At 41.0% G+C, this 26,109-nt stretch overlaps 1 protein-coding gene across 1 annotated transcript in view; it reads left to right on the forward strand.

Moving 5' to 3' along the window:
• The first annotated feature begins 11,239 nt into the window (after nucleotides 1-11,239).
• Nucleotides 11,240-26,109, forward strand: part of tmem64 (transmembrane protein 64) — a 32,033-nt gene continuing 17,163 nt past the window's right edge. Inside the window, exon 1 of the mRNA XM_072570270.1 lies at nucleotides 11,240-12,611. Coding sequence (XP_072426371.1) covers nucleotides 11,919-12,611 — 693 coding nt within the window. The 5' untranslated portion in view covers nucleotides 11,240-11,918. The remainder of the gene's footprint in view (nucleotides 12,612-26,109) is intronic.

A 26,109-nucleotide genomic window follows, 5' to 3' on the forward strand; every position in this document is an offset into this window, starting at 1 on the left:
GAAATGATGCCTGATGAATTTATTAGAATTATTTGAGAAAGTAACAAGCAGGATAGATAAAAGGGGTCCTATAGATGTAATAAATTGGGATTTCGAAAAGGCATTTGATGAGATATTGCACTTAAGGCTACCAAATAAAACTCGAGCCCATGGTGTTCCAGGTAATATTGTTACTATGGATAAAGGTTTGAATAAAGGGGACATTACACTGTAACTAGTGGAATCAGGGGCTGCTGCCACAATTATTTACAATATATATTAATGAACAAGATAAGGAAGTGAATTTACCATGTTTGTGGATGAAAACAAAAATACAAGTGTAGGAAGCTAGTGATGATGACACAAAAAATTTACAGAGGGATATAGACATGTTTAGTGAGTTGCAAAGACCTGGTAGATGGACTATAATATGGGAAAATGTGAGGTTCTGCATATAAGCAGGAAGATTAGAGAAGCTGAGTATTATATGGAGAAGGACTGCAGAAAGCTGCTGCACATAGGTATTTGGGGGTCCTTGTGCATGAATCAGAAAATTATCACATGCAAGTTCAGCAGGTAATAGGGAAGGCAAATAGAATGTTGGCCTTTATTTCAAAGAGAATGGAGTATAAAAATTGTGAAGTCTTACTAAAATTAATCAATGCACTAGTCAGACTACACCTGGAATGCTGTGAACAGTTTGGTCTCCTTATCCAAAGAATGATTATACTGGAATTGGAGTCAGTGCAGAGAATGTTTGCTAGGTTGGTCTCATGTATGAAAGAATTTTCTTTTGAGGAGAGATTCAGTAGGCTGTGGTTATACTCACTGAAGTTTAGAAAAATGAGAGGCAACCATATTGAAAGATATAAGATTCTTAGGGGGCTTGACAGGGCAGATAAAAGGGCGTTGTTTCACCTTGTGGGAGAAACTAGGACCAGAGGGTATAATCTCAAAGGAAGTGGGTCATATATTTACGACAGAGCTGAGGAGAATATTTAATTTCTCTCAAAGTGTGATGAATCACTTTGTATATGATGAGCATTCACTTGTTCAACCTTTTTTAAAAATATCTATATAACTTTTTACTCTATAGTACTGTTTAGCTTTCTCTTGTACTCTAGTTTTTCCCCTCATTAATTTTTGGTCATTGCTTTTTTTATATTCTGTCTAATCTTGAGTAGCCACCTATTTTACATAATTATACGTTTTCCTTCAGTTTTGATACTCTGTTTAACAATACAAATTAACCGCGAAAGGTAGGATTTTGATGGTCTCTGGAATATATATTTACTGTGCCTTCAGAAATATTCCCTTAAACATCTTCTGCTGCATCTCTATCAAACTATCAATTAATTTGATTTGTCAACTGCTAGAGACAGCCCTGCTTTCATGCCTAGTTGTTCCTATTTAAAATTTTAAAATATAGTTTTGAACCTGCTCCAATTATAGAATCACTCATTCTAATTTGTCGTATAATATCAGGTTTAGTATAGCCTGTCCTCTGGTCAGCTCCAGAACATGCTGTTGTAAGAAATTATTCTATTCTACATAAACCACATCTATGCTACCCTTACTTATGTGATGTTTTCAATTAATATATAAATTAAAAACTACCAAGATTATTTTTATGCCTTTCTGAGAAGCTCACATTATTTCTTCCTTTATACTTCACCCTATCTATCATTTAGTTACTGTTAGACAGGCTGTGCAGCATTCACACAAGCAACTTCTTGCCTTTATTATTCCTCAACTCAACCCAAAACATTTCCACATTCTGAATTCCTGAACTTAGAGCAACCCGATCTATTGTGCTAATATCAGCATTAAAAAATTTACATTGATTTTCAAGCTTTGAAAGTTTAATTTTATCACATCTCTGTTTAATGTCAATTTCTCCAGAGCAATGGATTTCTCTGCATATGACCTCTGGAATTTTTCTGAAATATTTTCATTTTCAGTTGCAAGTTTCTGTGCTTTCTCTACTATCTTCCTGGAGATCAATAACAACACTTCTTGTTTTTGAATTTATTATATTTGTTTTCATTCTATTTGTGTACTGTTCCTCAAATTCTGCCAATAGCTCACTTGTGTTGGAATATGAGATTTATAGGTATTCATTTCCTTTCATAATCTATCAGGTATATGGTGTAAATATTTGACTGCCTGAAGAACCCATTGTGTTTCAGTCCCTAATGGCTCATTTTGCAGATTATATTCTGGCTCTATGTGCTCAAAGTCCTACTCTTTTGCCAAAAAATGTTTTCCCAATTGCAGGTCCTTATCTCTTGGCTGTGGAATCATACTCTCTGTATCTGTCTCCTTGTTTCGGATACATATACGGAGGTGATGGCTTCAGTGGAGTTACAAGAGAGATGCACCTCACTATTAACACTGTCTTCAAGGGTCATAATAAAAACAAGGAAATCTTATTTTGTGGAATGCTTGACATCAATAGCACCTTCCTTCTCATGCATCCATTTTCTAATGGAGCAAATGTAGACCTAGTATTTGGCATGGTTGCCATTTTGCCTCAGGTCTGTTGAATGTAGAATCTGTTGAAGAGTAAATAGAAGATCCATAACATTTACCTGTGAAGTCCTACTCACAGCATAATGAAAAAATTACAATGTTGTCTGCTACTGCTAATGAAAAGAGGCTCGGAAGTAGTTCAGCTTTTTTACTTAATAAAGAGCAAAGATGATCAGGAATAACATTCCATGTGTCGGTGATTTCTCTCCCATTGCTGCTAAGAAGAGCAGTCATCTGCCCTAGTACATGTCTTGGGATATAGTTTAGACATTGAGCTGCATGTTAGATGTTTGAAGAAGCTCAAGTCAAAGCCTTTTTTACAGAGAGCAAAAGATACTGTTGTTTCAGTGTTCCAAATAAAATCGGTGACCTTCAAATGAACAGTAATGTCAGCAAAAAAGAATTTATCTGATATGCCAGTGAGATCTGTGAAATCTGAACTGTCTTGCACCTCTGTTTCCTCTTGTTCTGGTCCTCAGCATCCTCTAATCTTGCATATACACAGAGCTTTACTGCCCAATGTTACCTTTTCATTCGGCTGAGGGAAATTGCTGACTATCTCCACCTGGCATGGTGAAACAGGCTGTATTGTAACACCCAGGCCCTGGGCAACCCCCTTGCTGACAGGGTTTATTATTGCTACCATGCAAAGCCAGAGTAATGATAGTTGGTGCACTCTGATTCTTTCCATACTTTCCGTACATGTGATATGCTCTTTTGTTTCCAATTTCAATTCTGACTTTGGAGTATCAGTAGAACAATTCAGAAAGCTAAGTACTGTGAGCTCATAGTTGTTCATCACATATTACTTTCCAGTTGACCTTTTATTCTCTGACTTTTGCTGCCTGTAACAGGATGATTCTAATCATTCAACTGTAGTAAACCTACTGCTGCATACTGACTGTCTGACTGCTAGAGTAAAACCAAGCACGTTAGATGCTGGAAATCTAAAACAAAAACAGGAATTGCTGGAAAAACTCAGCATGTCTAAAGACATATGTAGAGAGAAAGTGGAGTCAATGTTTTGGACCCAGTGACTCTTCATCAAAACCAGTTGTAGCTAGGAAAAGGTGGGAAATATGCTGAAGGTGGAGGTGAGTGTGTTTGTGGTAGGTGGAGATAGAGCACAGAGAGAGAGAGAACAGCAGTTGAGCAAACAAAGGGATGGATAATGGTATACCAAGGAATGAAAAAACCTGATAATGGGGACCATAAGTGGGTGAGACTATCTGACTGATTGTTTTCAGAGTATGTATTTTCATTTTGATGGTCAGTACTTGAACAGATTTCTTGTGCTAAAATTAACAGTGAGACTACACCAGTGATTGCAGCGGATATCAACCACTACTTAGATATATCCTACATGTTTATTGTTCTTTGTTTACTTCCAGCTGGAGGTTCAAAGGGGACTCTTGAAACAGATCAGGCAACTTTCTGGGGCACCTGTAAAGAAAATGAGGGATATTCTGGCCAAAGGACAAAACAGGTGCTCACAAGGGACTATGTTAGTAAGAAATATCTGTTTTCAAATATGAATCCAGTGTTTGGGCCAGTTATTGACGACCACAATCTGAAAATGCCCTGCAGCCCTAATCAGAAACTGTCGAATAATGGCCAAAAAATGCCTTCATGACCAATGATGCCTATTAATGTCAGGCCACATGGACCTTAGATTGTAGTATGCAACGTGCCAGAACAATTTTTCCTACTTACCTCTGTAAATCTATATAGTTTAATAAAGGTTCTTAGTTGAAAAGATAGCTGCAGCATCACCTTCAAACACTAGTACAATATGATAGTGTAAAGATTTTGGAATTGGTTACCTAAATTAGACAGTTGGCCATTTGTAAATAATTTTTAGACAGTTTATTAATTTAATTAGGAAGCAAGAATTAGGGTATGAGTTAATTAAACAAAAGAAGTACATGACATGTGAGAATTGTAGATGGCTCAGTGACACAGAGAAAGAACAAGCAGTTGACATAGAATGTGTTAATCTCAGTAAAGTTGTGAAGGCAGCTTCCTGCTCCTGAGCCAATGTATTAGGGAACTCTTCCCTGAGTCTTTCTCACCGTCTTTGGGTGCATCTTCTATTTGAAGAAGAAGACTGCATCCTGGTGAACACTGGCACCTGACGAAGACTGCCTCTGATCCTAGGCACTTGTTAGTTGCCCTATTTCTAGGAGTTATTTGAGTGGAACTGAGAAATAAGAAAAGGATGTTCACCTTATTGAGTTTGTACTATAGGCTGCCCAATAGTCAGCGGGAAATTGAGAAACAAGTTTGTAGGGAGATCTCAGATATCTGTAAGAATGGCATGGTTGTAATAGTGGGGATTTTAACTTTCCAAAAAAAGACTGGGACTGTCATAGTGTAAAGGGCTTGGATGGAGAGGAATTTGTTAAGTGCATCCAAGAACATTTTCTTATTCAGTATGTGGATGTACCTTCTCGAGAAGGAGCAAAACATGACCTTTTCTTGGGAATAAGGCAGTGCAAGGGGCTGAAGTGTCGAGGGGAGCACTTTGGGGCCAATGATCATAATTCTATGAGTTTTAAAATAATGATAAAAAAGGATAGACCTGATCTAAAAGTTAAAGTTCTAAATTGGAATAAGGCCAATTTTGATGGTATTAGGCAAGAACTTTCAAAGGTTGATTCAGAGAGGCTATTTGCCTTTAAAAATGAGGTAGTGAGATCTAGAGGCAGTATGGTCCTGTTACTGTGAAGTGTAAGGCTGGTAGGGAATGCTGAATGACTCGAGAAATTTTGGGCTCTACTCAAGGAAAACAAATATGGTAGGTATGGACAGCTGGGATCGAGTGAATTCCTCAAGGAATTTAAGGGCAGTAGGAGTATATTCAAGAGGGAAATCAGGATGGCAAAAAGGGGATATGAGATAGCTTTGGAAAATATGGTTAAGGAGAATCCAAAGCTATTCTACAAATACATTAACGGTAAAAGAGTAACTAGGGAGAGAACATAGCCTCTTAAAGATCAACAAGGCCATCTATGTGCGGAACTACAGGAGTTGGGTGAGATACTAACTGAGTATTTTGCATCAGTATTTACAGTAGAGAAGGATATGGAAGTTAGAGAACTTGGAAAAATAAATAATGATACCTTAAAAAGTGTCTATATTATAGATGAGGAGGTGTTGGACATCTTAGGATGCTTAAAGGTGGATAAATTCTTGGGATCTGATCAGGCGTATCCTTGAACTTTGTGGAAAACTAAGCAAGTGATTGCTGGGCTCCAGGCTGAGATATTTGTAACATTGGTAGTCATGGGTGTGATGCTGGAAGATTGGAGGGTGGCTAATATGGTGCCATTATTTACAAAAGGTGGTAAGGAAAAGCCAGGGAACCACAGACTGGTGAGGCTGATGTCAATGGTGGGTAAGTTGTTGGAGTGGATTCTAAGTGACAGGATTTACATGTATATGGAAAGGCGAGGACTAATTAGAGATAGTCATCATAGCTTTGTACATAGGAAATCATATCCCACTAACTTGATTGAGTTTTTGAAGAAGTGACAAAGAAGGTTGCTAAAGATAGAGTGTTGCCTATCGGGACTTCAGCAAGGAGATCAACAAGGTTCCACATCGTAGACTGATTAACAAGGTTAGATTACATGGAATCCAGGGACAGTATGGATACAAAACTAGCTTGAAGATAGAAGACAGAGAGTGGTGATGGAGGGTTGTTTCTCAATCTGAAGGCCTGTGACCAGTGGTGTGTCATAAGGATTGGTGCTGGGTCCGTTGCTTTTTGTCATTTATATAAATGATTTAGATGTGAATACAGGATGAATGGTTATTAAATTTGCAGATGACACCAAAATTGATCATGTACTGGACAGTGTAGAAGGTTATCTCAGAAATGGGACCTCGATCAGGTGGGCCGAGGAGTGGCAAAGAGTTCAACTTAGAAAAGTGTGAGAAGCTGCATTATGGTAAGGCAAATTATGGCAGGACTTACATGCTTAATAGTAGGCCCTGGGGAGTGTTGCCACGCAAGAGACCTTGGGGTGCAGGTTCTTAATTCCTTGAAGGTGGAGTTGCAAGTCAGCAGGGTAGTGAAGAAGGAGTTTGGTACACTTGCCTTTATTATTCAATGCATTGAGTATAAGAGTTGGGATGTCATGTTGCAGATGTTCAAGACATTGGTTAATTCACTTTTGAAATACTGTAATCAATTCTGGTCTCCCCTGTTAAAGTTGAGAGGGTGCGGAAGAGATTTATGATGATGTTGCAGGATTAGATGGTTTGAGCTATAGGGAGAAGCTGAATATGCTGAGGCTATTTACCATAAGCATCAGAGGCTAAGTGGTGACCTTATAGAGGTTTAACTAACCATGAAGGGCATGGATTGGGTGAATAGCCAAGGTCTTTTATTCAAGGCAAGGGAGTGAAAAACTAGAGGGCATAGGTTTAAGATGAGAGGGGAAAGATTTATAAGGGACCCAAGAGGCATTTTTTTTCAAGCAGGCGATGGTGCTTGTATGAAATGAGCTGCCAGAGGAAGTGGTAGAGGCTGGTACAATTACAATAGTTAAAATGCTTCTGGAAGGCTACATAAATAGAAAGGGTTTGGAGGGATATGGGCCAAGTGTTGGCAAATGGAACTAGATTAATTTTTGATATCTGGTTGATATGGATGAGTTGGTTTGAAGGGTCTGTTTCAGTGCTGTACAACTCCACAATTTTCTGACTCAAAGTGAATGTTTAGAAACTTCCTAGTATAGGTGGGAAAGACTAATCAAAAGGTCAACTGAAACGTTACTACTTGATGAACAGTCATAAGCACAGCCAGTTAACTTCTTTCATTGTTCACTTGATGCACCAAGGTTAAAATAGAAATAGGGAATGAAAGAACTCATGGAAAACCCATTGTCAGAACACCAGGTGGACATGGTCCATGATCTCCCTCACCCAAATGAAAAAGTGACAAGAGGTCACAATGGTCTGTTATTGTGCATGGATCAGAGGATGCTGAGGACTGCAACTATTCTCCAGGGGGTAGATCTCAGACCCATAGAACATCAAAGCCATAAGAAACAAATTCTATTTTTTGACAATACAGTTAATGGGAAGGTCACTAGTTTTATTTGGAACACTGAAACGACAGTATCTTTTGGTTTTTGCTGCATATCTTAAACGTGAGTTTTTTCAACCATCTAACATGCATCTTCAGTGTCTACGATCTATCCCAAAACATGTGCTAGTGGAGATGTCTGCTCTTCTTACTTTCAATGGGAGATAAATCACTGACATTTCATATATTATTACTGATCATCTTTGTTTTTTTATTGTATGAAGGAATATTATCCACCTCTGAAACTCTTTTCACCAGTGATGGAAGAGGACACTGGAGTTTTATCATCATGCTGTGGCAAAGCCTTCACAGGTGCTTGAGCAGTGGACATTTCTGATGATGCGGTAGTGTCCCTCGCCCTGAACTAAGAGTTCCAGGTTCAAGCCCTACCTACTTCAGAGGTGTGTTGTAACATTTCTGAAAAGGTTGTTTAAAGGTATCTATTCAAGGGACTCTTGTATAGTGGTACTGTCATTATGTTTGCACCAGAAGGCCTGGATTCCAGATCCAGAGAATTGTCATATGCCTGAAGAGGTTTATTATAAATATCTTAATATCTTGCTGTAAACATAGCTGGAAGTTATTTTTCCGGTTAAAACTTTACAGACGTTTAGTTTAATGCCAAAAATATGCAGAGAAAATCACTCCTAATTGCTAATAGAAATGAGTGTTGAAATCACAGTTTAGTCATGTGGCATCTAATAATAATTTCAATAAGGTTTTAGTCATATCTGCATGCTTTAAATAAGTAATGTTTCAAGAAATGTTACTTTGAAGATCTCTGCTACTTTTAGTGTGTCCTAAGCTTTGAATATATTCTTGTTTCTCTAGCATGCTGAAGTGGTATCAACATTACTAAACAAAAGATATCTCATTTCGAAAATAACAAGAATGGTGTACCACTGCAGGCTATGCAACAAAGCAAGGCTATGTTGTAACTTGCCACAGAATGAAAAGTCAATAAAGTTGTCAGCCAAAACGTCAGATAAAAAAACTGGTAATAGTTCCATGCATTCTATTCCTCATAATGTCTAGTCTCTAAAAGACGTTCTGAAATCCATTGGCTCTAACCTACCCACACTACGTTGCACAATTCAAATACTTGCTTGATTTCACACATTCTATACTCTGTAAACTTGAGGTCATCCAAAGCTCCACTGTCAGTGCCTTATTAGCAATAATAATCAAATATCACTCATGTGCTATCTGACCTGCATTGCCTCTCATTTAAAAATTTTCATAGTTGTTTCAAATTCCTCCATAATCATACCCCTCTCTATCTCTGCAATCTCCTCCAACCGACATTCTCTCTAAGCGGCACAGCCATGTAGTTATAGAGTGGTTCTACATACTGACACATTGACTTCCAGTTCAGGACTTTCTGCTCCACACACACTTCAGAGGTTCATGCAGTAAGAAAAAGTATCTACAGGGAATGTAGCCTCCCCCATTAGAGGTCATGTGTACTCCTTAAATTCTGGCATCTTGTACATTCCCTTTTTTAATTGCTCCACCATTAGTAGTTACGTTTTCAATTATCTAGGCCCAAAGCTCAGAGAAATCTTTGCTAACTCCTTCTGTATTTCATTTTGCTCCTTGAAGACACTTTCAATTACCTCTCTCTTTTACCAAGCTTTTGTTCATCTGACCCAATATAATTATTACGCTCGATGTCATACTTTGTTTTATAGTGTTCCTGTGAGGTGCCTGAAAGTAAGTCATGTTGTACACTACATCTTTCCTCAGCACAACAAATGCTCCCAGTTGGGAAGGAGCCCTTGAGGAATAATTCACTATGCTATTTTACTCGACCATATTTTCATATAGGCTTGTTAGTTCTGAAGAAGGCTCACTGGACTTGAAATGTTAACTCCATTTTCTCTGCACAGTTGCAGCCAGATCTGTTGAGCCTCTCCAGCAATTTCTGTTTCAGTTTGTAGCTAACACTGTAATGTGAAAGTAGCATCATTGCTATTCTATCCTCATAGAAGAAACTATTGTATTTTGTGCAAAGCTGTCTGAGAAGGACAAGCTTTCATCTGGGCCATGATGCCCTTCAAATACTGGGTCATTTCTTACAGTCACAAAATAACCAGAGTTAGAAACACAGAAAGTTGAGACCCTATAAAGGATTTATATTCCGACACTCCTTCAATATGTGTACTGAAACAGGCCGTCCTTACATCTGATCCACTCACCAGCGCAAAGCTGCAATGTTTACCGTTATAATTGCTCCTTGTGGTTTCTTACTGCAGAAGCTGGCTGCTTTGGCTGCTTGACAGCTCTCAGAATCCATACTATTTCATGTGCTCACTTTGGATACCATGTTTCATGTGCAAGTTTTAACTTTTTTTCACAACTAAAAAAGTGATAATAGAGCTCACATAGTTGTGGCAAGAATAAGGGTACCATGTCATTACAAATGCAGTTCTTGAAACAACATTTGAGCTCAATCAAACTCATTAGGTTTAGTAATATCCTCTAAGAAAGGAAATTTGCTCGAACTAGTCTGGTCATGTGACATCAGATCAACAACAATATAATGTAGTCAACTGCTCTCTGACGTGGCTGAGTAAACAATTCAAGGTCAATAGATGCTGGCCTTGTCTATTATCATATGAAAGAATAATAGTTAACATTTCAGATTAGTGAATTTTTATCAGAGGAACTCCCTGTATTTCTCTCGACTTTTGCTGCCAGACCTGCATAGTATTTCCAGCATTTTCTGTTTTTACTGATAACCATTTAACTTTGCCATTGTTGGTTTGACGCTACTGACACTGAGGTCAGGAGTTGTTTTTAGTGCCGAGTCCATGTCCTGGTTGTGGCATTTTATTATTTTTAGGCGTATTACAATTCCAAATACAATGTGCAAATGACTTCAAATACCTAAAGTACAATTTTTAAGGAGCTGTATTGGACGATAATATTTTATGAGTTAGAAATGTATAAAATGTACAATATTGTCTTAGTTGGAATGCGGGGGAGTACGAGCATGTCGTATCATTGGACGCAAAACGTTGACTGCTTTCTCTGCACGGATACCGCCAGACTTGCTGAGTTTCTCCACCACTGAAAACAACAAATGCTGGAGATCAGAGCGGGTCAGGCAGCCTCCGTGGAGAGAGATCAAGTTAACATTTCCAAACGTTGGCTTACTCTTTCTCCATGGAGGCTGCCTGACCCGCTGCGATCTCCAGCATTTGTTGTTTTCAGTTCAGTTTCCAGCCTCTGCAGTAATTTGCTCCTACGCTGAGTGTCTCCAGCAATTTGTTTTTGTTCCAGATTTCCAGCAATTCTCAGTTGTTGGACTTTATTTTAATGCTTTATTGCTGCTGTTGTTGCATTTGTTTATCTTTCATGAGTGAGAAGAACCAAGGTCATGCATGCATCCCAGGGAATCAATTTCTGAACAGGGGAATTCCGTCGTTCATGGGAGTCGGAGCGAAAGCCCCCGTCTCGCGCGGCGGCGGCGGGTGGAAGAGAGGAGCCAAACTTATTTTTTTGAAAAGTGTGCGCGTGCGGTGACGCGCAGCGGTTTGAGTGGGCGGGCGCGCGGACGGCGGTTGTGGCGGCAGGGAATGGAGGCTGGCGCCAGCGCGAGGCGGCCCCACTGCAGCTCGGAAGGTGCTCCGTGAGGCTCGCGGTTTCTGGAGCCCGGGTCCTCCCGGGAGGGAGGTGGTGGTGGTGGAGGAGGAGCAGCTGCTGCTACTACTATTATTATTATTGCTGCACTGAGCGCCTGTCAGTGTTTCTCTCCCCTCCTGAGGAACCATGAGGCAGGACGTGGCAGCAGAAAACCATCTCCTACTCCCCAGCTACTGCAGCTGCTTCCGCTGCACAGACACCGGGATCGTCTGAGGGAGGGAGGAAGGAAATAGAAACATCCTTTTATTTTCCCTCTCTCTATCGTTTTGTTTCACAACCGCTCGGCCTTACGGGAACATCCTCATCCCCTTTCTTTCTGTCTCCCAACCCCCTTCCCCTTAGTGGGGGTAACCGCTGCAGCAACAGTCGGCCAACATTTTTAACCCTCTGCTGCTCGCTTCTGTTCGCCCCCGGTCTGCGGTGCGACCCCCTCCCCCACTAAATATGTGAAACTATCTATCAGAAGGAGCCCAGATTTTACGATTTGTGAGGTCCTTTTCTTTTCCCCTCTATTGCACCAATTCCTGAAGAGAGAGAAAATGTTTGCAGTTTGTTTTATTTTGGCTGAATAGATCGTTGGCGTGTTTTCTTTTAATTTTTTTTGTAGTTGGCTGGTAGACTGGATAATCCTTCACCCCCCCCCCCCCCCCATCGTGACCCGGACATGTGGAACTCTGGCAGTGGCCCCCTGCAGATACTGAGCAAAGTGTTGAAGAAGTTGAGCAAAGGTCAGCACTGGGCGCTGAGCCGGGGTTTGCAGAGACCCTGCCCCAACTCGCTGCTGCTGGCCCAGGGGGAGGCGGCTTCCTACGAGGAGAGGGTGCAGGTGAAGCCCGAGCTGAGCCTGCAAGAGCAGGGGCTGGAGAGCGAGCTGCCCATCCTGGGGGACCCCAAGGGCACCTGCCTGAATGGCTGCTGCCTGAAGAGCTTCCTGCTGGTCTGCCTGCTGACCCTGGTCTGCTTCTCCTCGCTGGCGCTGCTGCGGCGCTACCTGAAGGAACTGCTGCTGTGGGTGGAGGGCTTGGACAGCTTGGTCGGGGCATTGCTCTTCGTCGTGGGCTTCATCGCCGTCTCTTTCCCCTGCAGCTGGGGCTACATCGTGCTGAACGTGGCCGCCGGCTACCTGTACGGCTTCGTGCTGGGCTTGGGACTGGTGGTGGTCGGGGTGCTGATCGGGACTTTCATCGCTCACCTGCTCTGCAAGCGGCTGCTGGCGGCGTGGGTCACCGCCAAGGTCCGGGCCAACGAGCAGCTCAGCGCCGTGGTCCGGGTGGTGGAAGGAGGCAGTGGACTGAAGGTGGTGGCTTTGGCCAGACTCACCCCCATTCCCTTCGGGCTGCAGAATGCAGTGTTTTCGGTGAGTGTCCTTACGTAAAAGTCGTTATTCGGAGCATATATGACAGAGTACTTAGACCTGTAGCATCACTATGACAATTGTGTTACCCAAAGAGAAACTACTGCAAACTTACTCAAAACAATTTATTCCTCAGAAGTAATCAACCCATATCTTGGCGTATTGCACCCCCCCACCCCCGTCTAGACAGGAATACGTCTTGCTGTCTTTTAAAATCAGAATCTAAGTAGCAGTTTTAGTTTAATGAAAGACTATTTTCCGGATATAGTGTCTAGGGAATGAGTGCATGGATAAATTAGCGCATCCCAAGTTGCGCTTTGACTTTCAATTACAGTGCTTCTCAGATAATTCTGAAACTCTTTGGCTTCCAATATCAAACAAGTGGGCGGCATGGAAGAATATTTGTTTAATTTCCATGGAGACTTCTTGGTTCCTCCAGACTGAAAATTACTGCTGTTGCTTAGAGAATGGGAGTAGTTGTACACTTAACATGGTACCGCTCAAAATTAAACTTAATTCAGACTTGTAAAACTGATACTTCAGACAGTTTTCCATTAGCTCACGATTCTTTATTCATGAGGAAATCAAACATGACCATCCAAAATCCATATACAATTATTTTTCACCCATTGTTGGCACATATGATATACTCTTAAAAGATGAAACTTGTACTTTATTTTGGTCACTTCATTTTACACACTGTGCATCTTACAAGTCTTCCAACAAATGGTCAGTAACAGGATACTGTATTGTGTTCAGTTCTGGTTGCCAGACTTCAAGAAGGATGAGGAGTTCCTTGGGAGGGCATAACATTATGCAGAATGACATGGATTAGTGAATTTAGCTGTAATGTTAGGTGGAGAAGCTAGAGTTCTTTGGAGTAAAGAGGGGATTGAGGGGAATCTGTAAGAGATGTGCAAAATTGACAGGTTTTGGTAAGGTAGACAGATCGGCTGCTCCCATTATCTGATGGTTCAATAATTAGAGGACATATTTATGGTTTTGAGCAAGAGTTAGAAAGGGGAAATAGGAGGAGGAACATATTTTGTAATGCAGACACTGGAACTGACTTGAAACAAAAATAGAAATTGCTGGAGAAACCAAGCAGGTACTCTTGGCTAGTGACTCTTCATCAGAACCTGATGAAATTGGCAATTGCAAGGATGGTAGGAGTGATTCCAAAAGCAAATTAGATTGGAAGTTGAGGAAAATATACCTGCAAGATTTTGTGAATTGAAAGGAAGATTGGCACTGACTGGATAGCTCTTACTAGCTCTGGTGTGGTCCTGGGTCAAATAGCTCGAGTGTTAAGATGACCCTAAACTGCCTGGTGAAGCAACTCTGAAATAAGTAGTATTTACCGCAGCGTTGGCTTAGCTAAAAATTTGGATTGCATCAGTAGGTGGTTCTGCACTTCTGTATATCCACTCTTTGTGCTTTGCATCTGATGCAGCACAGCTGTAATAGATGCAGAAAATGTAAGAAGTACTCCCAAGTCTGGCAATATCTATAGAGAGAGTCAACATTTGTCTCATTAACCTGAAATGTAAACTTTGTTTGTCTTCACAGATGGTTCTCTGTCTAATGTTTACACCCATTTATATTTCAGATTTCCAGTATTTAGTATTTCACTTTTGTAGTATAATTGTGGTCTATGCAAAGTCTCACTTAAAAGCATTCTAGAAACAGTTTCAGCATATGGAAAAAACTGATGGGAAAATACAGAGCAAGTGGGCATAATTTTTAAATTAAATCTGTGCCACCTCTTCTCTCTCAGGCGTGTGGAAATCTAATCACTTGACTTTAAAATATAGATACTAATTGACAATTTCAAGATTTTTGAAATGATTTTTGTTTGTCAAGGATATTGAGGAATATGAGCATTGGTGATTTAATAGAGTTGAGGTAAAGGTTGGTCCAGATTTTGTGGTGGAGCTGGTTCAAGGGCCTGAATGGCCTATCTTATTAATACAGTGTAATTGATGGATATTTGATTTAAATGTCCCAAATGTTTTTGACCTTACTGTGTAATACATATGCAGTTTTGGCCTCCTTATGAGGAAGGATGCTCGTGCTATAGATGGAGTGCAGTGAAGATGTACTGGCTGTTTCCTGGTATAAAGGAATTGATGTATGTGGTGGCTGAATTAGTTGGAGCTTGGAAGAAGGAAGGGAACCTCTGAGAAACTTATAAAATTTTACAAGGACTGGATGGTGTAGATGCAAGAAAAATGTTCCAGAAGGTGGGGGAGTCCAGAACCAGATGTTACAGTCTAAGAATACTGGGTAATCCATTTCAGACTGAGGTGAGGAGAAATTTCTTCACCCAGAAAGTAGTAGATGTTAAAACTTCTATGATTTCAAAAAGGAGTTGGATATAACACTTGGGGCTAAAGAGATTAGATTAGATTACCTACAGTATGGAAGCATATTCTGCATTAGTGGTGCTGGAAGAGCACAGCAGTTCAGGCAGCATCCAAGTAGCTTCGAAATCTACGTTTCGGGCAAAAGCCCTTCATCAGGAATAAAGGCAGTGAGCCTGAAGCGTGGAGAGATAAGCTAGAGGAGGGTGGGGTTGGGGAGAAAGTAGCATAGAGTACAATGGGTGAGTGGGGGAGGGGATGAAGGTGATAGGTCAAGGAGGAGAGGGTGGAGTCGATAGGTGGAAAAGAAGATAGGCAGGTAGGACAAGTCCGGACAAGTCAAGGGGACAGTTACTGAGCTGGAAGTTTGGAATTAGGGTGAGGTGGGGGAAGGGGAAATGAGGAAACTGTTGAAGTCCACATTGATGCCCTGGGGTTGAAGTGTTCCGAGGCGGAAGATGAGGCGTTCTTCCTCCAGGCGTCTGGTGGTGAGGGAGCGGCAGTGAAGGAGGCCCAGGATCTCCATGTTCTCGGCAGAGTGGGAGGGGGAGTTGAAATGTTGGACCACGGGGTGGTGTGGTTGATTGGTGCGGGTGTCCCGGAGATGTTCCCTAAAGCGCTCTGCTAGGAGGCGCCCAGTCTCCCCAATGTAGAGGAGACTGCATCGGGAGCAACGGATACAATAAATGACATTAGTGGATGTGCAAGTAAAACTTTGGATGTGGAAGGTTCCTTTAGGGCCTTGGATAGAGGTGAGGGAGGAAGTGTGGGGCGCAGGTTTTACAGTTCCTGCGGTGGCAGGGGAAAGTGCCAGGATTGGAGGGTGAGTTGTTTGGGGGCGTGGACCTAACCAGGTAGTCACGGAGGGAATGGTCTTTGCGGAAGGCGGAAAGGGGTGGGGAGGGAAATAGATCCCTGGTGGTGGGGTCTGTTTGGAGGTGGCAGAAATGTCGGCGGATGATTTGGTTTATGCGGAGGTTGGTAGGGTGGAAGGTGAGCACTAGGGGCGTTCTGTCCTTGTTACGGTTGGAGGGGTGGGGTCTGAGGGCGGAGGTGCGGGATGTGGACGAGATGCGTTGGAGGGCATCTTTAACCACGTGGGAAGGGAAATTGCGGTCTCTAAAGAAGGAGGCCAACTGGAAGCAGGCCATTTGGCCCAACAAGTCCACGCCAGCTCTCTGAAGAGTAACCCACCCAGACCCATTCCCTACCCTCTATTTACCCCTGAGTATGGGCAGTTTAGCATGGCTAATTCACCTGGATTGTGGGAGGAAACCCACGTAGACACGGGAATGTGCAAACTCAACACAGACAGTCACCCGAGGTTGCAATAGAACCCAGGTCCCTGGCGCTGGGAGGCAGCAGTGCTAATCACTGAGCCACCATGGTGCCCCAGATTGAAGGATATGGGGGGAAAAGCAGGAGCAGGCAGTTGAGTTGCATAATTGGTGATGATCATAACGAATGGTGTAGCAAAGTGGAAGAGTTGAATGCCCTATTCCTTGTCCTATTTTCTGTATTGGAAATTAATTTGAATGCCAGAATCACAGTAAGACCTGTCCAGTAGGAAATGGTACATTTTTAGGAAGCAAGGGTTAGTTGTTCAGGGAGATGTATCAAAATGAATGTTTCATTAGTCAATGACACGTTGTTTTCATCTGTGTTCAATGTAAATGATTTTGAAAATGAGAGGAACAAAGTGAAATTTGCTGCTGTGAAATCAACTTGGGAGAACACTGCAGGCATCTCAGAGTGAGATGATCGAATACCAGTAGGCCTTGGGGATGAGGCTGATAAGAGGCTGATGTAATTTAATGGAACCAAGTATCAGTTGAAACTGTCAGATGAATAGTAATGCAATGTAAAACGCTACATCTGAATGAAATTTGTATGGTATTTTAAATTTAAGCGCCTAAATTGTATGAGAGATGTTGGAATAATTTTATTAATTCATATGATGCGGACATAATTTATTGCTCATTACAATTACCCTTAAAATAGGTGGTCTGTCTCTTATGGACTGCTGAAGTCCATGTTGTGATGTTGCTCTCAGTGCTGTTACAAAGGAAGTTCTATGATTTTGACCTAGTGACAGTGAGGGAATGGTACTTTATTTCCAAGCTATGATGTCTGGTTTGGAAAAGATCTTTGGGTTAGTGATCAGGTTTCCTTTATCCTTCCTGCCTGGGTAACTATGCAGCAGTCCATCACGTGCCATGCACTACTTGATGGTGAACTTAGTTCAGTTACCACCCTTGCTCATAAGAAAAGAACTAACACGCTGGAAAAGTACAAATCAAGAATCAAACCTGACATGATCAATAACATGGATTTACAACTAAAATTCACTTGTCATGAAGCTATGCCAGAAGCTAGCCTGCTTGCTGACCTCTTGCTTCTCTCCCAATTGGTGCAACTCTAATTCTTGCTTCTCTCCCAATTGCTTGCTTCCTCCCTCCTCCTCTTTGCTCATCACCCATGCCTTCACTTAACACAATGGAGGTATGGTGAGCAGGAGGAGATTTTATATGCAAATAAGATTTAATTTTTTAATAATTTAGTTATTTTAATAATTTTTTTATAATTGTAAAGTGGCATGGTTGCCACTGATTAATAGTAATGTTTATGGCATTCCCACCACAAAAGTTTGGTGGGAGTTGTGAATAAAAAGAAAAATTGTCATTCCTAATAAAAAAATTAGTCCTTAAAGCATATTGTCTTTTTAATTAATTGGCATGCTGTCTGATTTGCTCAGTGGACATCTTGGAAATGGACTGATTTTTGCTCTGTACTGTACTGCTGCAATAAATGTGAGATTTATTTTCAGTTTTCTTCTTTAAACTGGGAAGACTTGGATAGGGAAGTTTGCAAATGGTGAATAATTTGCAGCAAAACATAAAACTGCTCCATAGGGAGCAGTGATTTACAAAACAGCTTGGTAAGAGCAGGTGTCAAATACCTAGGGATTAATGTAACCTCATTGTTGGAGAAATTGAACCTATGCGGTGCGTTCTTATCCTGAAAACATAGGTTGACTGTCTCCATCTTTGTAGGACTACATAAACTTGAATCTCAATATTATGTGTTTATCTTTAAAATTATGTAGAGTTGAATGATCCTGTTTTTGTGCATGTGTGTGTATATCGGAAATTTGCTAATCTGTTCAGTGGCTTTGTAAAAAAAGATAAAGCATGTCTGGGCATTATGAAGCTTTTAAGGAAACATTTTATTTAAGCATACAGTAATTATAAAATGTACTGGAGTTTTGAGAAACCGTATCATGGACACAAGCAGAATATGTTGGAGCGGAAAATAAAATGGATATGCTAGAATTACGACGTGGATCAGGTGACACCAGAGGAAAATAGTTAATGAGGTTGATGCTTTGTCGTCATTTTTATGGCTTGTAATGTTTGACAGCAGTTCATTAACCTGCAATGTTAACTTTGTTGTACTTTCCATATTGATGAGAAAAATATTGGCTCACACTGGCACAGAAAGTTGACACTGCTGATGATTCAGTAGGTGCCAATAGTCAGAGGTCTGCACAGAGTCTGCCCTTACAAACATGTGCGGTGCCACTAACAGCCAGCTCTGCTCTGTTTGGCTTTCCCGCTTCACCCTGCTTGCTACCTTCTGATTATTTTGCTCTAGAGCTTCACTACCTCCTTCCCATTCACTGCCTTGTTCCCAGGGACAGTGAACAGTGCGATAGCATGGCAATAAATGGTTGGGAGTGAGGGAATGAGGAAATCATGATCCTAAGGTTGGAATCCATCTGCAAATTACTCATTTTATTGTTCCTTTTTATTGCAGGCATCTCGCTGCTGTGTTTGGCAGTGATCTCACCAGTGCTGTGCATGCGCCCCCTGCAGTTGCAGTGGTAATAGATACAACCAGTAATGGTAATCAGTTGGATTTCAAGGCTCTGGCTGTGATGGCAGAGCCTCTTCTTTTTTCAGGATGCTCTTTTATAGCTAACCCATAGCTTTAGAATTGTTAATTGGTGTATTTCACTACATAAAAGTATCCCCACTATAGAATTGCAAGTATTTTCTGTAGGGCTACTGCTGGCACTTAAAATGTAAATTGGAATAATGTAGGAAATGGGGTAGTGGAGCAAGAGAGTGGTGAATGTTTCTTGTTGCGCTGCTGGGAATGGCACATCATTCACCTGATTTTGTTCATTAATTCTATTTCTCTCCGCTGAAGATGTCTGATAGGTTTAAGGTAAGAGAGGAAAGATTTAAAAAGGACCTGATGGGTAACCTTTTCATGTAGAGGGTGTACGTGTATGGAATAAGCTGACAGAGGAAGTGATGGTGGTGGGGACATTTAAAAGGCATCTGGATGGGTTCATGAAGAGGCAGAGTTTCGAGGGATATGGGCCAATGCTGGCAAATGGGACTAGGTCAGATTGGAATGTTTGGTCAGCGAGGACAAGTTGGACTGAAGGATCTCTTTCCATACTCTCTGACTGGAGGACCTGTGAAGTATTTCCAGCATATAAATTGAAATGGGCAATGTTCATAAATTCAAAGTTGCTACGATGCCAAAGGAGGCCATTGCACTGGCTGGCCAATGAGGTTTACTGCTTAGTATCACCACCTGCCTTTTTCTTATATTTTTCCATGTTGTCACTCAAATAATCATCTGCCCTCTTGAGTGCCACAATTATGCCAATTGATAGCTTCACCAGTGCATTCCAAACCTAAGCTTCTCATTTTATGAAAACGTTATTTCTCACAGCACATTTGCTACATATGTGAATCACATTAAATCTGCCACCTGTTGTTCTCCATTGTTTCATAAGCAGGAACCACAGTAGCTCAGTGGTTAGCACTGCTGCCACACAGCACCAGGGTCCTGGGTTCGATTCCCACCTGTCTGTGTGGAGTTTACACATTCTCCCTGTGTCTGCGTGGGTTGCCTCCAGATGCTCCGGTTTCCGCCCACAATCCAAAGATGTTCAGGTCAGGTGAATTGGCCGTGCTAAATAGCCCACAGTGTTAGGTGCGTTAGTCAGGGGTAAACAAAGGGCAGGGGAATGGGTCTGGGTGGGTTTCTCTTTGGAGGGGCGGTGTAGACTTGTTGGGCCGAAGGGCCTGTTTCACACTGTAGAGAATCTAATCTAATCTATTCTGCCCTGCCTCTTCATGTTTTTGAGGACTTCTGTCAGATCTTCTCTTAGATCTGAATGTTCCCCCTTCCATGGAGAACTCCCTGTTCTTGAATTACTTTCACTAGAAAATATTGGATCCAGTGTTTCCAGTGTTAAAAGATTAGTGAGAGATAAAACAAATAAGTAAAATTATTAATATGCAGCTACAAAAGGGAGACACAAATGTTAGGGCAAGGCACCCAGAGATTGGCTTGAAAGGTGTTACAAGTGGGAATGATGTCCACATTCTGATGCAAAAGTACAGGTAATGTTACTGTTAAATTCTTCAGAGAAGCTAAGTCAGTGCTACTTGCAAATAATTATGACAAAGTTGGTAATGTATTTGTTCCATTGGACTTGACGATAGAGTAATTTGTTAATGTAGCAGAACCAGTAAGATAATTGGATTATTTAACAGGCATTGGTGGAAATGGAAGTATCTAATGGCAATAAATTTAGTTTGTTGCAATATGACCACATTGCAGGTAAAGTTCCTCAATATGTTAGTTTCAGATGGGATGCTCCAAGCTGTTAAGCTTTTTGGATGTGGAGGCATGAACAGGTTCCCCATCTTACTTCACAATCCTGTCAATTGATTACAACAAGCTTAGTTTTAAAATGATCCCTACTCTGTTGGATATCTTTTCTCCCAAGACCACATGAATATATGTTTTAAAAGATGTCAATTTAACCAGGATTTCTTTGAATTAGCAGAGTGAATTTATTCATTATTAAATATGAGGAGAATAAATAACATTACACAGATGCGCATAGATTTGAAATTGTTGCGTCCAAAAAAATTAGTTTTAAAAAAAACTCATATCCAGAGTGGCCTGTGAATTAATTGTGAGGAGTGGATGTCTAAACATTGTAGCTGTTGCAGTGGCGGTTATTGGTAGGGTTGATGTTAGTAGTTGAGCAGTTTGTTTTTGAAATTAAACAAAAAAAAAACAAAAGAACAGTTGTTTTGAACTAGGGACTCTGGACCCAAAACATTAACTCTGATTTCTCTCCATAGATGCTGCCAGTTTTTCCAGCAATTTGTTTTTGTCTCTGATTTTTAAAATTCTTGATTTTATTGGCTGGTTTAAAGTTTCTTTGTTCCTGTTTCATAGAATCCCTACAGTGTGGCAGTAGGCCATTCAGACCATTGAGTCTACACCGACCCTCTGATAAGCATCCTACCCCCATCCTATCTCTGCAACTCCCATGGCTAATTGAGCTCACTTGCACAGCCTTGGATGCTATGGACAATTTAGTATGGCCAGTCCACCTTACCTGTACATCTTTGAACTGAGAAGAAACAAGAGGACCTGGAGAAAACCCACACAAACTCCATACAGTCACCTGTGGTGGAATTGAACCCAGGTCCCTGGGACTGTGAGGCATCAGTGGTAACCACTGAGCCATTGCGTTGCCCATTCCTTTCTTAATTATAATTTTCTGGCAATGCCAGTTATGTTGATTTGAGTTTTCCAGGCATTGTTTCCTGAGCTGTTTATTTACATCTTGTATTACAAAACTCTTTGGATAATTTTCATTTATTTTCATCAAACGATAACTCTGAACTTAATTGATGTTGATTGTGAATGTATGTGAAATGAATGTAATTAGAAATAGAGTTGGGTAGATCAAAACATTGCCTTCAGGATTAGAATTTTATTTGCACGTTCAGAATGAGATGAGTAGTATATCTGGTTGAAATACAATTTTAATGCTTTGAGGGTCCGCAATAGCTGTTGCATGGTTGTTATAAGGAAACTTCCCATGAAGTTGAAATGACTCTGAATTATTTGGAGAGCAAAAACCATTATGAAAACCTAATGGCGTTATCACTGGTACAAATTGTTTGTTGTTATGTCCAAAAATTAACTAAAAGTTATGTGCCAGTGTGTTATATTCCAACTTAATCTTTTATAGACATTCTATCTATGAAATGCTTATTTATGACTATTTTCCAACTAGTTTTATATTTTTATTATTTTTATTCATTCTTGTGGGATGTGGTATTCCTTTCTGGCCAGCTTATTGCCCACCCCTAGTTGCTCTTGAGAAGGTGGTGGTGAGTTGCTGCCTTGACCTGCTGCAGTCCACCTGCTGTGGATTGGCCCACAATGCCATTAGGGAGGGAATTCCAGGATTTTGGCCCAGCGACAGGGAAGAAATGGCGACATATTTCCAAGTTAGAATCATGCATGGGCTTGGAGAGGAGCTTGAAGTTGGTAGTGTACCCATGCATCTGCTGTCTTTGTCCTTCGAGATGAAAGCGATCATGGGTTTGGAAGCTGCTGTCTGAGGATCTTTGAATTTCTGCGGTGCATCTTGTCAGTAGTACACACTTCTGCTGAGTGTCGATGGAGGAGTGAGTGGATGCTTGTTGGAGCTTTACCCATGCAGGCAAGTGGGGAGTATTCGATGACAGTCTGGATTTCTGCCATTGTAGATAATGGGCAGGCTTTGGCAGTTCAGGAGGTGAGTTACTCGCCACAGTATACCTAGCCTCTGACTTGCTTTTGTAGCCACTGTGTTTATGTGATGAGCCCAGTTGAGTTTCTGGTCAACGGAAGCCCCTGGATATTAAGGATATTAATGATAGTAACACTGTTGAATGTCAAGAGGCAGTGGTTAGATTGTCTTTTGTTGATGATGGTCAGCACCTAGCAGATGTGTAGTGCAAATGTTACTTGTCACTTGTCAGCCCAAGTCAGGATATTGTCCAGGTTTTGTTGCATTTGCACATGGCCTGCTTTAGTGTCTGAGGAGAAGTGAATGGTGCTGAATATTGTGCAATCATTGGCAAGCATCCCACTTCTGACCTTATGATGGAGGGAAGACCATTGAAGCAGCTGAAGATGGTTGGGCTGAGGGCACTCGTCTGAAACTACTGCAGAGATATCCTGGAGCTGAGATGACTGACCTCTAACTACCACAAATCTTCCTACATTCCAGGTAAGACTCCAACCAGAGTTTGCCCCCAATACCCATTGATATTGCTAGGGTTCCTTGATGCCACACTGGGTTGAATGCAGCCTTAATGTCAAGGGCTGTCACTCTCAGTTCATATATGAGAAGAAACACTTGGCAATCTACTGACTTGATTCACAGAATTTAGGAACATTTTTGAGCAATGTGTGTGTTCCGATGCTAGCCCTATCAAAAGAGAAATAAAACACATATAAATTAGGTAAACTTAACATCAATAAAATTGTCCAGTAAAGTACAATTAGTACTTGAATTTAACCCTACTATATTCTTCTGTACACTTGAGACTTCAGTGAGGATTGTTCAAAGCAAATAGCACAACTCACAGAACACCAAATGCGGGAGCAAAAAATGAACTTAAGACTGTAATTTCTGGATTGATGTTTAAAAATCATCAAAGCTATCAAATTCTCAAATAAAAATCACTAGTCTGTCAGGAGACAAAGTGCACTTTTTTTGTCCTTCCCTCCCATATGCTATATGATGTAGCCTGCATACAACTCTGATTTCACTGTATGATTGACACACAGTTTCATCTCCTGTGGACTAGAGTAGCCAGTCATCTAATTGCAAACAATCATTGCTAACTAAACTGAAGAACAAAATATTGGACAAACGCATTACCAAAGATAGTTTTACATCAACCAGACCGTAGCAATACTAGCCCTATCAAGGTATCCTTGCTAACTCCTGAGGACAAGTGTCCAGTTGGGAAGAGTTCCCTCTCACACTTGGGAAACAATAGCCTGTTTTTTTAGATATTCTTATTTTTGAGGTATAAATAATGTTGACAATGTTTTTTTTTAGCTCTTGTTCAGTCATTTGCCGGTACGGGTGCAACTCCAAAATTACTTGAAGCTTGACCACTATCCAGGACAAAGAAGCACGCTTGACTGGCACCACACTCATTCCCTTCATCACTGATGCTCAGCAGCAGCAGTGTGCACCGTCTTCAAGTTGCATTGCAGAGATTCACCAAGGCTGTTTACGTAGCACTTTCCAAACTCACGACTACTTCCACCTGGAAGCACAAGAGCAGCAGATATCTAGGAACACCACTACCTGCCAATTCCCATCCAAGCCATTCACTGGTGATCTGGAAATATATCACTGTTCCTTCACTGTTGCTATGTCAAATCCTTGGAATTCCCTGCCCTAAGGACATTGTGCGTCAATCAACAGCACATGGACTGCAGCGGTTCAAGAAGGTAGCTCCCCCCTCTCAAAAGCAACTAAGGATCGGCAATAAATGCTGGCCAATCAGCAATACCCACGCCCCAGGGTGAATTAAATGAAAAGTCAGTTGATGCAACATACTATTTTGAACTGGTCACTGAGGAGTCAAAAGTAGTGATGTTCCTGTAAATTAAAAAAATATATAAAATGGGTGTAAAATTCTAAAGGGGTGCAGGAACAGACGGACCTCAGTGTATATGTGCACACATCTTTGAAGGCAGCAGGATAGGTGGAGGGAGTAGTACATAAAGCATACAGTGTTCCCTACTTTATTATGGGCTTAGAGTACAAGAGCAAGAAGGTGATGCTGAATGTGTGCACTTGTTAGACCTCAGCTGGAGTGTTGTCTACAAATATGGGTGTCACACTTTAGGGAAGAAAAGAATGCTTTGGAGAAAATGCAGAAGCAATTTACTAGAAAGTACCAGGAATGAGAAACTTCAGCTATGAGGATAGACTGAAAAAGTTAGGACTGTTCTCCCTGTGGAGAAGACAACTGAAAGAAGATCTGGTTGAAGTTTTCAGAATCATGAGAGGGTAAAGTAGATATGGTGACACTTCTGTTTGTAAAAAAAAACAAGAATCCGAGGCCATGGATGTGCTGTGCACATGAAGTGAAGATGATGTGTTAAAAACAAAATTATGGTCACCTTCAGCTAAGTAGTTAGGCTATGCAATGTATTGCTTAGAGATGTGGTGGTGGCAGGTTCAATTGAGGCATTGAAAAAGCATTAGATTATTTTTTGGTTGGTAATGATGTGCACAGAAATGGAGAGAGGCCAGGAGATTGGCAGTCTGTATCGGCTAATGCAGGCATCATGGGTCAAAAGACATCCTATGGCACTGTAATTCTGCGATTACCTGTTTTGAGAGTACATTTATAAGTTTGTTTGAGATGAACTCATATTGGATAAATCAGTTTTTAGCGGCAAATCCCACATGGTAGAGAGATCTACAAAGTAATTATTATTGAACTTTTATTCTGAACCTTTAACTTGCTGAGTTAGATTTTTGCTTCATCGATCTGTCAACACCAGGAATAAAAATATTTGAGCAATGTAATTTCAATTAACTCATGTGATGTGCTGAAACAATTGGTATTAAGTCTCTGGTCCTTTTAGCGGTGATCCTGAATCTCTAGCCATAATGCACAAGCTGTCTATTATTATCTCATTTGAAAGGGCTATTTGTTAGCATTTAACAATAACCCGGTTCTGTTTTACTTCAGTTGGTCACTTGCTGCTGCCTCCATGAATAAACATATGCATGTTTCACTGTAAAAAGTTGATATACGTGAACTGTCTGTAGTAGTTTTCTTTCAGCCAGGTAATTCTGAAGGGCTGTCTTTAAATGAGTGTTGTTATTTTTTGGTGTTATTCAGACTTGCAGGGGCATATCAAATATTTGGATGTACTGTTATTACTTTGAAATTTAAAATGATGTTTGAATGACTATAATTTTTAAGTGGCGCACATTCCACAACAGTGCAGCACCTTCACATTGTGGAAGTAGTTCTATGATCAGAAAAAGAATTGCGTTGTCATGGGAGTCAAAATAGACCATCTGGTTCTTTCAGTATGTTCCACCATTCAACTGAATTGATAGTCCTCAACTCCACTTTCCTGTCTTTTCCCCATAACCCTTGATCTCCTTACTGATTTAAGAATCTGTCTCAGTCTTGAATATTTTAAATGATCTAGCCTTGACACACCCTCTGTTGTTAAGAATTCCTCAGATTTACAACTCTCTAATAGAAGAA

Source organism: Chiloscyllium punctatum, chromosome 5 (genome assembly GCF_047496795.1).
Source record: "Chiloscyllium punctatum isolate Juve2018m chromosome 5, sChiPun1.3, whole genome shotgun sequence".
Lineage (NCBI taxonomy): Eukaryota > Metazoa > Chordata > Chondrichthyes > Orectolobiformes > Hemiscylliidae > Chiloscyllium > Chiloscyllium punctatum.